This window comes from Centruroides vittatus, unplaced genomic scaffold (genome assembly GCF_030686945.1).
Source record: "Centruroides vittatus isolate TY-2023 unplaced genomic scaffold, ASM3068694v2 contig_550, whole genome shotgun sequence".
NCBI lineage: Eukaryota > Metazoa > Arthropoda > Arachnida > Scorpiones > Buthidae > Centruroides > Centruroides vittatus.
The window spans coordinates 70,384-84,045 of NW_027122327.1; the positions used below are offsets into that span (position 1 = coordinate 70,384).

Genomic DNA, 13,662 nt, shown 5'->3' on the forward strand with positions numbered 1-13,662 from the left:
CTACACGAGGACTATTCAATGAACAGAACCTTGCCCCATTCGGCAAAGGTCCATGTTCTTGACACCGTCTTCTCTGCACAAGGGTCAATAAAACGCAACATGCCGGATGTCTGGCGAAAAGGGCATTCACCTGAAGTCTCTTGTACCCAGCTTATTGTGAAGCTAGCACCCAGTGCCATAGATTGCTCTGCAGAGAGTTAGTTGCCTACCAGAAAATTGATAGGTGGTATCCAACATTTGACATAAATGTTGAATATCCTTCTCATAAATACATTTTTTTCTGAGAAATAGTTAGTGAAAGACAGACTCCTTTACATAATTAACGTACTACTGTGTTGCGTGTTGATTTACCGTTTGATTTCCTTTGTCAGGCCACATCTTCTCTGGACACCAGAACGGAGAGGAATATCCAAGCCTCGCTGGCTCTGATCTCCAGCAACAAGACCAGCATCATCGTGGCACACAGGTGGGTTCTTTATAGAACACTTCGATCTCTAGAATTAGATCATCTAGATTCATAATGTATCCTTTTTTATGTAGATTATCCACCATCGTCCATGCAGACGAGATTCTGGTCATCAAGGAGGGCAGGATCGTGGAAAGAGGAAGGTAAGAATGGCACAATTTTGATTTGATTCTCATGAGAGGAGCCGGCTAAAACGAGCGAGGTATTTACTTTCAGGCACGAGGAACTCCTGGAGTTGGGTCGCGAGTACTGTGCCATGTGGAACCAACAGCTGAAGAGTCAATCGGAGGAGCCAGGAAGTGGCACTGAGGAGATCTCCTGAGAGAGAGAGACCTACGTTTTCCACGCCATCATTCTGGGCGTCTTTTTTGCTTGCTTTCATTTGCTATACAATGGTGGCAATAATCAATAGCTGCTCTGTTCTTTATATATATACATCATTTCTCTTAACGGTTATCAGATGGCACCGCTTCTCATCACTTGTAGAGAGCCCTTATAACGAGACCATACCTTGACACCTTAGGAGAACTCCTGGGACTCTCAACGGTTTTCTTGAGATCACACGTAATCTATGCACTAGAGTTCGTGACGAAAATGGTATAAACAATGGGTCGATAATATTGTGAGCACGTCCTCTTTACGAGGGTTCTCTATCAAGTTTGAAGGGATGGTGTTCGCACGCGATTCGTGTTAGTTGCTAATGGTGAACGCATTGCTTTTGCGTAGCGAGGGCTCGTCATTCGAGAGAAAACGTGTACGTAACAATGGAGCGTAACAGCACGTAATATGTTACGTAGCATCTTTTCCATTCGTTTTAATACCTAGTCCACGCTCGTTAAGCCGAAAACTCCCGTTGTAAGATCTGCTCATCGGCATCATCCTCACCGTTGCCATCGTCATCGTCACCGATCATCACGAGAATCTCCACAAACAATCAAATATGGATGACAGATCTGCATTGAGCGGCTTTAAAGGTGCTTCTTCCACTCTTCTGTTTCTTTGGCACTCCTAAAAAGGAACATTTGGGATAATTCGAAACGCGGATTTTGGTATCCTACTTAAATTTTGGGTTTCGTTGGGCCTACTGAGGGGTGCCTACCCACGCGGGTGGCGTTACGTTACATCACCCTTCACGTGGGTCGGAAATTGGGCTCTGATTTAGTTACGGAAAACGTTGTCGCCACAGAATTGGACAAGGAATCATTACTTAAGAGGGTGGGTCACACAGTTCCACTTCCGGTTCCGACAGGGGAAGCGGATCTTAGCGCGCGCAGTTTTAGGGCATACGTAGTGAAACAATAAATTTCGGTTAGGGAAGCTTCTGTACGTCGTGGCCACATTGAGTTTCGTCGTTTTACGTATCATTTTACCCCTTCTTTGCCATAGAATTTTATCAAAATGACTATCCGGAAAGCAATATTTCATTCGGAAAATCAAAAAATAAAAAGAAATGTACATTTATTTGGAAGTATTTTAAAGCGTTTGGACAGACGCTCGAGTCATCGTTACGTCGATTAACTTTGAGTATTTTTGTGTTTGTTTACTTTTGGAGAAATGACAATAAATACTTGTTTGTTGACACAGTTGATTCTGTTTAATTGTTACGCCATATAAACGCGTACGTTACGCGAAATTCGGTTTTCAAAATTAAGTCTGATGTAACCGTCACGACTCTGTAACTAGATACAGAACTATGAGAGAACCGTCCAATTAAAATTCCTGGGCATAAGCTTTTTTAAGTTACTCTTCCATGAATAGAACTTACGCGATCGAATGCAATATATTTCTACGAGCTGGTTACGAGTGTTTCGCATTTATTAATTCGAATATGGTATTCATCACATCATTACTCGTGATTTAATATGCATAAAGTGGTTACGCGATACGACTTTACCTCCAGACGAAACGAAAGTAATTCCACTTGTCCCTGACATAAATATATTCACAAACAATGGATAGACAGAAAATCGGAGGTGCAGGTACACATCTCGTATATAGTTACTCAGCAGGTAAATTTTGGCGGCGAGCCACGTGTCCCTTTCCTAGAAGTGAGGTGAAAAATCTCACCCCCTGTCCATACCGGATCTGTCTCCCATTGTTGTACCACATCGCGCATGGTAGCGATTTTCAAGTGTTAGAATCGTAACATGTAATACCAGAACACACAAAAGTATTGTTATATTTTACTTCGTAAAAACGCAAATAATGTACATTTGTACACAAGCTTTATGTATATATGTATATATACTTATACTTATAACGCAGAGAGATAATTAAAATGTTACACATTAAATACATCAGTTTAACTAGAATACATCTTTCTAGTGTTTGTGTGCTGTTGTTGCTGCGCTTTCATTTGGATCCTTGTGCTGTTGGGTATATTGTATAGAAGCTAAACACTATAGCGAGGTGTTCACTTTGTGTAACTCGAAGTTGGCATTACTGGGGACGTAGGCGATGTTGGCAATCCCGTTGGGATGATCCACGCTCTTCTCGTGTTCCATGGACGATTTAGCTTCTTCCTGTTACGAAACAGGAAATTTATTAAGGGGGTCGAAGATAGAATTTAGTGTGAGGACGACGAAGCTTACCTCTTTAGTCTGGAAGGTTGTGTTTAATTTCGGACGGATCCTGGAGGGTAGGCTGTTAAATAGGCTTAGAGCGATTGGTGAAAGCAATCTGCTGTCTAAGTGACTTGTCTTCCTTCCACCTGTGGTGTTAACAAAGCCAAGAAATTCTGTTTATTACTAATACAAATTGGTGATTTTCTAAGTAAACACAAGTATAAATGCTACACTCGCCTGTTAAAAGACTGAAGATAAGACCAATTATGATGCACAGGAGGCACCCTATGACGCTGTACCACATGTACGAGATTTTGTACAATGGAAATACATCTTGGCTACTCGAGAAAATATATTATTATAGATAAGACGTAAGAGGGGTTGCAAAGTACAAAGTAAGATAACACTCACTTTCCTGGATGTTCCGCCAAAGACGGAAGTGACGTCATATTGGAGACTTTTTGATACAGATCCAAACAACCATCGACGGAAATGGGGGCTTTGGGATAGAAGGGTTTGTGCAGATAATTACCCATGGCGATCCAGAAAGAAACACCCATTCCGGTGAAGAGGCCAACAATGGATCCCTGAAGAAATTGGGATTGTTTTAAAGAGTTTCACACCGAAAATTAATAATTCTAATTCTGACTTACCGAGCTGTTGGCCCACGGAAAGAACATCCCCAATGTGAAAACACCTAACAGGGGTCCTCCCATAATTCCCGCAACGGACAAGGCTGCCTAACAAACAAAAGATGAGGTCACCAGAAAACCGTCACGAAGAAATGATTTTGTTAACAGAGCACATACCTGGTTGATGTTGCCCAGTTGTTGTGCCACGAAAACTAATAGAAGGGCAAGCAAACCATATGCTAGCGCTGTAATGCGTAGAGAGGAATTGTGTAAGGAAGCCATTTATGATAGAGGAGATCAGCAATGGACCAACTTACCTAAAATTTTGCTGACTCTGGTGGCCCATTCTTCCGTGATGTTGGGTTTGATGTATGTTTTCACCAGATCTTCCAAAGTGACGGCCGAAAGTGAGTTAACACCAGAAGAAACTGTACTGAAAGAAGAGTTTAATCAGCTGAATATATTGCACGAGCGGATGTCTGTCCTCGAAAGAAGTTCATTTACCTCAGAGCACCGCTGAAAATTCCAGAAACGAACAAACCAGGTAAACCCGGAAGGAACCCCAAAGTCTCCATTACGAACAAAGGAAAGAGCTAGAAAAATTTGAATTTTCTGAGCAATTTCGTCACACAAGAAATGCCAATCAGACAAATTGTTACGTTTTTAAACTTACCTGGTCAGGTGCCGTCACCTGTCTAGTGCTCATAGGATCACAGTCGTGGTACCTGGTGTATATGATCAGCCCGGCTAGTGCAGATATCCCAAATATGAAGCATACACTGGGGATGGTCCAAATGATTGCCCTGCAATACAAGAATGCATTGTAATTATGGAATAGGGGTGCCATAAGTGTGATTATTTCGAATTACTTACGTTTGTGCAGCTTTTAGAGTGGGTAGAGCGAGGTACCTCTGTACTGTGGACTGACTGCAGGCAAAGACGTACAGCCAAGTGGTGTATGCTCCTATAATAAGATTCCATACGGTATGTCTGGTAGTGACATCGACATCGAAGCTGCAATTCGAAGAACGAGTAAGAGCTTCAAGTACTCACAAGCAAGAGCTGCGCTCAAACTTTGTCTCAAACAAGTGCACGATACTTACTTGAAGAACTCTACCCTTTGACCGCGTACTCCAGTTAACCACACCTGACTCATGCCACCCACGTCTGTAGCACCTTTAGCTAGAACAGAAACGATGACCACGAAAACCATGGTTATCTGAAAGACGTCGGTCCATACCACAGCTTTGATTCCTCCCTGCACGAGAAACCAGTTACCAACCTCGTAACCAGCGTGTTACGTTGTAAGAATTATACTTACTATAGTAGTGTAGAAGGTGCAGACTAGACCAGTAGATAGTACAGCGAACCATAATCCAATACCAGTCACTAGGAGGAGTGTTTAGAAGATTAAGTATTGTAGAAAACTGTAACGTAGTGTTTAATTAAATACTTACCTTGAGATAACGCTAGGGCCGGCGCATACAATACGATTCCCATATATATCATCTAAAACAAATTATAATTTAATTTAAAATTTGATGTTACGAACGTAACGAAATCTAGAATAGGTTACTGTTAGATGTAGAAAGTAACGTTACGAAACTTTTGAGAACATATTTTTTTATAAAAATGGAAGGTCAGAACCTCCATTTAAAGTTGAAAGTAAATAAAAAATTTGGTAGATTCTAGTGTAGTGAAGCGTTAAATCGAGGTTCCGTAACTCATTTTACGCATTTCACTTCATGAATAACGACGATTTTAAAGCGTAATTCGCGTTACTTTAGCTAAATAATGTATAATTTCGATTCAAGCGTAACACGAGGAGAATACAAGGAAACAAACATGCTTACCATGTGTATGGAGAAAATGGCGGATCCTAAACTTCTCACCGTTCGATTGAACCTTATTTCTAAATACTGTAAAGGAAAAAGTGGTAACATTTTACTGATTAATGCGTAACACCCTTTTTTACCTGAGAAACAAAAAATGATAAAAGCAATGGAAAATCGTTACCCTTTCCCAATTATTCAATGAAAACCCCCAAATTTTGGCTCCCTCGATATAGCGTTAGACGTCGGTGTTAACCTTTTACCCCTATTTAAAAGTGTTAAACAGGAGCGAAAGCTGTAAACTAGATTAGATAATCTGGTTTGGAGTGGTGTTTAGACTCGTTACGTTCCACTTGGCAAATTTAATCGATTGTCAGCTCCATCCCCTCGATTGTTATTAATGGTTAATTACAACTTTTAATTCGGTGCTTAACCATATTTTACCTAAATTTGGTTTACGAATGGGAAAATCCAGTTCTATAAATGGACAGATTAATTATCGCCATGCATTGTAACGTTTCTGGTTCGAAAGGGAACAGAACCCCCACGTCTTCTGGAATTAAAACTGGATCAGTTAGTTTACATTGGCGTCAATCTAAGTAGCGTGCGAGGTTCGAACCCGTATGACGTTGTTGAAACGTCACAAAATAATGTGAATAGAAGGTGTCAGACTGTTTTCTCGTGTGACTGATACGGAACACCATGAAAACAATTACCAGCGTAACAATAGGTATTGAAAATAACACGTTGTTAGTGCCGCGAAACAGGTCTTTTTTTGTGTGACGTGGAATTGTAAGAGCATTTTCTTTTAGAAAAAAACGCCTATTCACTGACGTCACAGTTTCGGGAACACTTTAATTTCTTATAGAAACGATGTTTATCGAGGACAAATGATTGTCAATATTGTCTTCCGGGTAGGTGAACATCCCGGAAGCTACGCATTGTTCTGAATAATAAAGGAATCACACACCAGATTCTATCTCCATGTCTGTCTTCACTTCACCAATTTGTCTAGTGATGGTTTTCAAAAATTCACTACAAATGTGAAGGAAGAGGAGGAGAAAGACAAGAAATCACACTAAATATTACCCTTGTGCGTAACAGATCGTGACGAAACACAGAATAAAAATGCCTATTGTAATGCGAGATTTGGAAGTGTTTCTATACATTTCATTGATTGAAAACAGGGAAATTTCTCGTCCAAGAAACACATGTAAGTTCTTTCCCAACCCATTAACACTATCTATTGCAGGACACTAACATTTTAATTGGAGTTAGTCAGGGTTCGTTTACCGATTGAGTTCATCTTGTTCAAGGTTTCTATTATTAATTAACAGTTCATTAACATAATTGAATAATGATATTAATTAAAGGTCGAACGAGAGTTATTTGGTGTTTCTAGATGTCAAGTAATTAATCAAATTAATAGATTTTAACTCAGTAATTGAGACCTTGATCAAGATGAAGTCAATCGGTAAACTAACTTGCAAAAATGTTAGAAGACATACAATAATAACTATCCAATTAATAAATTGAAAAAGTAGTGTTATTTAAGGATAAGAAAGTACTGTATAGCCAAGTGTTTCTTGGCCGAGAAATTTTCCTATTTTTAATCAATGAAGTGTGTAGAAACACTACCAAATCTCGTATTATCAATAACCATTTTCATTCAGTGTTTCGTCACAATCTGTTATCTGTAGACAAAATATTTAGTATGATTTTTTTTATCTTTCTCCTGTTTTTCCTCCACATTTGTGGCGACTTTTAGGCTACAGATTGTTGAAGACCGTCGTTAGACAGACTTCTGCTGTAAAGACAGAATTCTAACAGACGGGACTTGTTGAAGATAGTGTCTTTCAATTGTTATTTCTAACGTTTGGTGTTTTAAAACGCCAGCCAAACACTAGTAATGACAGATTAATACAGCAGCCAAATACTAGTAATGGCAGATTAATACAGCAGCCAAATACTAGTAATGGCAGATTAATACAGCAGCCAAATACTAGTAATGACAGATTAATACAGCAGCCAAATACTAGTAATGACAGATTAATACAGCAGCCAAATACTAGTAATGACAGATTAATACAGCAGCCAAATACTAGTAATGACAGATTAATACAGGAGCCAAATACTAGTAATGGCAGATTAATACAGCAGCCAAATACTAGTAATGACAGATTAATACAGGAGCCAAATACTAGTAATGACAGATTAATACAGCAGCCAAATACTAGTAATGGCAGATTAATACAGCAGCCAAATACTAGTAATGACAGATTAATACAGCAGCCAAATACTAGTAATGACAGATTAATACAGCAGCCAAATACTAGTAATGACAGATTAATACAGCAGCCAAATACTAGTAATGACAGATTAATACAGGAGCCAAATACTAGTAATGGCAGATTAATACAGCAGCCAAATACTAGTAATGACAGATTAATACAGCAGCCAAATACTAGTAATGCAGATTAATACAGCAGCCAATTACAGTAATACAGAAACAAGTACAGAAACGCGAATTGAACACTACTACTATATTTTACATGTACAGTACAGTATTTTTGCATGTTAAAACTCTATATGTGATCTTTATTCCCTAATTAATTTACATGGTTATTGGCCTGTATGGCACTACCTGTTTGGGTATTTTTGGAAAGGAGCGTGACACGTGACCCACTTAAACGCGACGATTCCTAGAACCGGGCAGGGGATGATCGGCAATGTCGTCGTCGTCCCCCCGGATAATCGAGCTTGATTTTTAATTCAGGATATGCAAATTGGAAAGGATACGTCGAAAGAAGGAAAGGATACATTATTCAATTTTGGGGATAGCCGATATAAATTTTTAATATCATTTCTATCTGCTCGCGCTCGGCCCACATCCTCCATTTTTGAAATTCGATTTAATAAATAAATTTATCGATTTCCTCATTTATCAAAAACAAAAATTGCATCAATGTCACTCGCGACAAAAGGATTAAAGTTCGACTTATTTTCTTTTGACCTCGAACTTCATATCGTCTTGTGGAGAGATGATGCACGCAGTTGTTGTAGATCAAAGGTCAAAGGACGATTTTTGACCTTCCCCTCTCGTGACGACGGACGAAACAAAGAACGAGGGATGAAGTCGAGACGATTAGCGAACGTTTTTTTTTAAATTTATTATCGGTTATTATGGCAGTAGAGCGAAGCGCGCGTGGCTGTGTGACGTGAGAAATAGAATATAATTAGCGCGTGATTATCTTTCTGTAACGAAATTTAACAACTTCGACATACAAAGAGCTCTAAAGGTTCGAATTCGTATCCCTTTAAAGACAATTGTATAAGAATTAACGCGCATTCATTCTATTGTAATTACTTTACCCCCTTTTACACTCGATTTGTGTTGCGCTAATCCGTGCTCGAGATTCGAACCCACGTCACTTAGCCTCTAGTTTAATAAACTCGCGAACGAACTGTCGAGGGTTCTTACCTACGCGTATCGAAGGTAGGGGTTTTTTTTTAAATTAAGATACGAACCCGCTAACACAGTTTCTGGCTTACCTCATAAGTGCTGGTGATGCCCAATCTATGATAGACTGGCATGTAGAAGAATGCTGTAACAGGTAGCAGGATGATCAGAGAAAATCCTGCCATGGAGTAGAGGGTTCCGTACATATACATCTCAGCAGGTACACCAAGAAGGGTTATGGCAGAGACGAAAGTGGCTAAGACAGACATGGTGACTGGAAAGACTTTCATCTTCCTGTCTCCTAGGAGGAACTCTTTGGTAGTTTTTTGTTTCTGCCCGCTGCACGCGTAGTAGATGCCTATGCAGGCTGATATGGCTAACATACCAGCAAATACCACATAATCGACGATACCAAACCGACTGGGTTCCGTCATCTTAGTTACTTCTCGTGTTATCACTTCACCTCGATTCGTTCGACCCCGCTTCTGCAACGGATTTGTGTTAATAAATGGGATAAATCGGCCGCTCCGACCGGTTTTACGTCATCGCCTTGCTTCATCACGCGGGTAAACACAGCGACGGTGGCGACCGGGTTTCACCTGGCGGCTTGCAGAAACGATTGCGCCGATCGGCTCGCCAAAACGGCGAAATTTTCGCGCCGATTCGATTTTACAGACGAAGGGGTATGCGTCCCAATTCGATGACAATTAGGAACGTTACTCAGCTGTTTTCACAGTCCACGTCCTTTCTCTTTACACCTTTGAATTAAAAACAAACAAACAAAATAAAAAGATGTAGTTTCTATTCTAAACAAAATTAACCGGGAGTGAGTCCGATTTTACTATTATCGTGTATAATAGTAACGACTAGAGCCGGTAATCGAGTTTATTCATCGCGTATGTTATTGTCTACCGAAACAGAACAGGTGATGCGACCTACTTTACATAAGCGGAAGTTGAAGCTCTCTGTAACCCCGCGTAACTTTCGAGTATATAAAACTATAACACTGTCCCTTAACAAAGGTTAGAGGTCAATATTTAGTGTAAATTACCCTTTTTTTACACCCGTGTACAGTCCCCTGTTTTAAGATCCGTCCGCCATTTGCCTGGATGAGGAAGAGAGAAGTGCAATTCTGTATACGTCAGAATTTTGTTTGTTATTAACACAGGGCTATCTGGATGGCAACACTGTGCAACTCTCACCTTCCACAAGATGTACGGATCGTCGCATGAGTTAAAATAATCATGTCCTAGTTAGAATAATTTGACAATTACGGGTCGTGTAACGTTCTATTATTAGCAAAGTTTACGCGCTAGGGTCGTGAAAAAGTAGTGTTTTCTTGCCTATTGTTTCGGGATAATGGACTGTGAGGCAATAAGTAACACGTTTACTTTTTATTGTCATGCCTTATATAATAATATATTCCACACAGTTTCGGTGATCCAATTATCTTCCTACCGTAATTATGTGGTTATACAATACGAAGTGCATTCGTAAATTGTTTTCGAGTTACGGGGTTACTTTATTACTTACGATCTTACAAGTTTTGTACAGTACATAAAACAATTCAATGTTTACTTATTGAAATGAACGTTTGCACACCAGCCACCAAGTATTTATGGTGCTGTGTTTGACATATTTTTAAATAAAGTATGGGGGTTTAACACAGGATTTACGGATTATTTTCGGTATCACTGTAATAAGAAAATACAGTAGTTATTTTAGTTTGTAAAATGATAGTGTACAGCTGGAATAATTGAGAAACGTGTTCTGTAACTTACCACGTGTTGTGAGTTGAGATATTTCCCCAGGAAACACTATAATAATGAAGTTTGTCTGGTAAAATGGTGCAGTTCGCATGATAAGATAGTGGAGTTTGCACGGCGAAGTGGTGTGGTTTTCATGATAAAATGGTGCAACTCGTTTGGTAAAACGGTAGTGAAGTGGTGCAGTTTGCATAATGAAGTAGAGCAAATCGAACTGTGACTTTTAATTACTGTTTGACTTTAAAAATTGCGGTCCCACAATGCTTATATTTTTGGATATTTAGTGAATTTATTGATAAAATAATTGCTTCTGTGCTTGAAAACTAAGCAATGTTTCTAGTGTCGTTCTTGATTCATTAAAGGAGAATTAATTTGTAGTTATCTAATAAAAATTTGGCCCACTTCTGAAGCGTTAAAAGGAAGAGTTGTTTACGCGTAGAAAGTGGCATTGCCAGCACAATAACCCATTTTTTGGAGACGTAAACACATGCGACGGAAAGATTTCTAATTCCTGTTGGTTGTAGAATCTACGAGAATTTCACAGTTTGTTCAATAAACTACAATTTGAAATCCGTAAGAAGTATGAGTAACCTATGTCTGAAGACAGAAATTCTTTGTTTGTTGGTAAGTAGTGCCTTCAGGGTACTGTAATCAGTGTCGTAACTAGCCATTCCTGTGCAAGAATTTGCATTTAGGCCCCTTAACTAATTAGATTTGGGAAATTAATAAAACAAATACATGCATTTTGGGCCCCCCTTCCAAGTGGGTCCTGTGCGGGTGCACCTGTTTCTCCTGCCTAGTTACGGCACTGACTGTAATGCTAAAAATATAGTGCCCATGAAACTAAGCAAATCAGTATGAGAATAGAAGAAGAGAGATGTTACTTCGAAACGCTTATAGAACACATATCATTGTATAGGGGTGTTACAGTTTAACAGAAATGACCGTAGACACGACCTATGAGCTAAATTTATAAATGGAACTAGATTAAGTAAGTAAATGTAGAGGAAAATCAAAAGTCTGTATGTATGTTAAAAGTTATCTGTAAGCTCTCTTGCATGCTCTGCACCCATTTTAATTTCCCCCACAATTTCTCCACACTACGTTAAGTAGTGTGGGGAAATTGTGGGGAACGAGTGAAAGTCATTAAAGCAGTCCCTCAGTTCATCGACAGAGTTAAGAAATTTTCTTTATCACAATACCTCGAGAGAAATTGTTAAGTGTAGAGTTAGGAGGCCACTGGTTCCATTATACTAATAAGTTATTATTACATGTAATTCCAATTAACGAAGCGAATAGTTTAAAGGGGGTATAAGAAGTAAACAGTATATGTTTCAAAAGTTTATAAAACTCTAGGCGTTACGCTGGTAAAATACCCAAAAGGGGGTACAGTGCACCTCCACTAAACCCACACCTGCCTAAAGGCTTGCGTGAGTCACAAAATGAAACTTTATCTAGCTTAGTTTTAATGTTTAAAGAGTCCTAGAGTTAGAGAATCGTTTCCTAGAAAATTGTTGAGGTCTTTTCGGGATTTTTGGAGGAAAAAATACAAAAGGGCATTTGTAGAGTTCAAAATATCGCTAATAGATAGTGAATGTAAACAAGAACGTGACGAAATCGGGATCACTGGATGGTCGATATTTCGAAATGACTGCAAGCCTAAATTTCGATATCTGGAGGTTAACGGTGTGAATCTCTTTTAGCAAACGTCATTGTTTCAACACATCATCCTCGTACCTACAAGGCCCGACAATAACATTTTAAAGTTGAAATTTTAACCTTTTCCTACCCGCGACCTCCAAATTTAAGTACCTATTGCGCACCATCCTCCTGATATTTCTATGCATTTAGCATTTAAGTCCTATTTAAATTTAGAGTGCCACTGAGCGGCGCTACTTATCGTAGCCTAAGAAGAGCCACTCTGTAGCAGCTTATTAAACAATTTCTTATGATACTGTATATTTAGAACAATAGTGTAGCTGTTGTAATTTCGTACTTTTATGTTACAGTTAGAATAGTTGACCCATCAAACTAACCAATAAATGTGCCACCCGGGAGCACTTTCTATTGGAAACTGGCTCTTATTTAGGTGGTGTTACATACGTGAAGAAAACCCAGCAGACTCCACGCGGCTTGCCCCGCGACCACGGTATATCAAAACTAATGAAAATGGGTCCTATAAAATTTATACTCCTAAAGCTCTATATATTTATCTCAATCGTTACATTATTATGATTATGGCAAAAAGTGTGGTCTAATATATTAATTCTAAAAACTCTCGCAATTAATTGAGTATAGGCCATTGTGTACGTGATTAAAAGGCCCTCCTAGTGCTCACGTGGTGGAAAGGATTGAAGAAAGAAAAAGTTCTTATTTGTATATTATATATATAGAAATTCGAGAGATGGCGCCACGTAAGTACTTGTCTCTTTCTCATATACCTCCATCTGTTGAGAGTAAATGTAAGTAAGAATTTAATTGTCAAGTTTTTATTTGAGAGCCGGGTGATCAAGGTCTCAGCTTAAAACTCTGGTGGATCGAATCCAAGCGGTCCAATAACTCAGGAATTTTTCGGTTCAGGTCTATCGAGAGTGAGTCATGTCCGACTCTCAACGCCTTGATTGTTTTAGCAAGCCCATTGTGGAGACAACCCATGATGGACTTACTCAAAAAGGCCTTCTTACTGCCTACTGGAGGAGTGAGTGTTTAAGAAAATCTCGATCACTCCCATTGTGGGCCTGATCGAATTTGTAGGCCCATTGTGGGCATGATTAAAAGGCCCTCCTAGTGCTCACGTGGAGGAAAGGATTGAAGAAAGAAAAAGTTCTTATTTGGAAAAATACCAAGAGTCTCCTTACGATCAACCCTCTTTAAAATTTTATGAAATTTCTGAAGGATCGTATTGACAGAGGAATGACGTACAAAGTTCAGAGTTTAAAATT

At 39.2% G+C, this 13,662-nt stretch overlaps 2 protein-coding genes across 2 annotated transcripts in view; one reads left to right on the forward strand and one right to left on the reverse strand.

Annotated features, from left to right (window-relative positions):
- Hmt-1 (ABC transporter ATP-binding protein/permease Hmt-1) overlaps positions 1-2,049 on the forward strand; it is a 28,635-nt gene extending 26,586 nt beyond the window's left edge. Inside the window, exons 19-21 of the mRNA XM_067274622.1 lie at positions 372-466; positions 541-609; positions 683-2,049. Coding sequence (XP_067130723.1) covers positions 372-466; positions 541-609; positions 683-788 — 270 coding nt within the window. The 3' untranslated portion in view covers positions 789-2,049. The remainder of the gene's footprint in view (positions 1-371; positions 467-540; positions 610-682) is intronic.
- Positions 2,050-2,637: 588 nt separating this feature from the next.
- LOC136978804 (sodium-coupled monocarboxylate transporter 1-like) lies at positions 2,638-9,498 on the reverse strand. Its single transcript, XM_067274623.1, has 15 exons — positions 9,047-9,498; positions 5,516-5,581; positions 5,120-5,171; positions 4,984-5,051; positions 4,766-4,920; positions 4,536-4,676; positions 4,336-4,465; positions 4,167-4,255; positions 3,980-4,095; positions 3,840-3,907; positions 3,684-3,770; positions 3,442-3,617; positions 3,268-3,368; positions 3,058-3,176; positions 2,638-2,988 (listed from the first exon to the last, which is right to left on the reverse strand). Exons 1-15 carry the CDS (start codon positions 9,386-9,388, stop codon positions 2,866-2,868), a joined length of 1,833 nt encoding a protein of 610 aa, XP_067130724.1. The 5' UTR covers positions 9,389-9,498; the 3' UTR covers positions 2,638-2,865.
- Between the last annotated feature and the right edge of the window lie 4,164 nt (positions 9,499-13,662).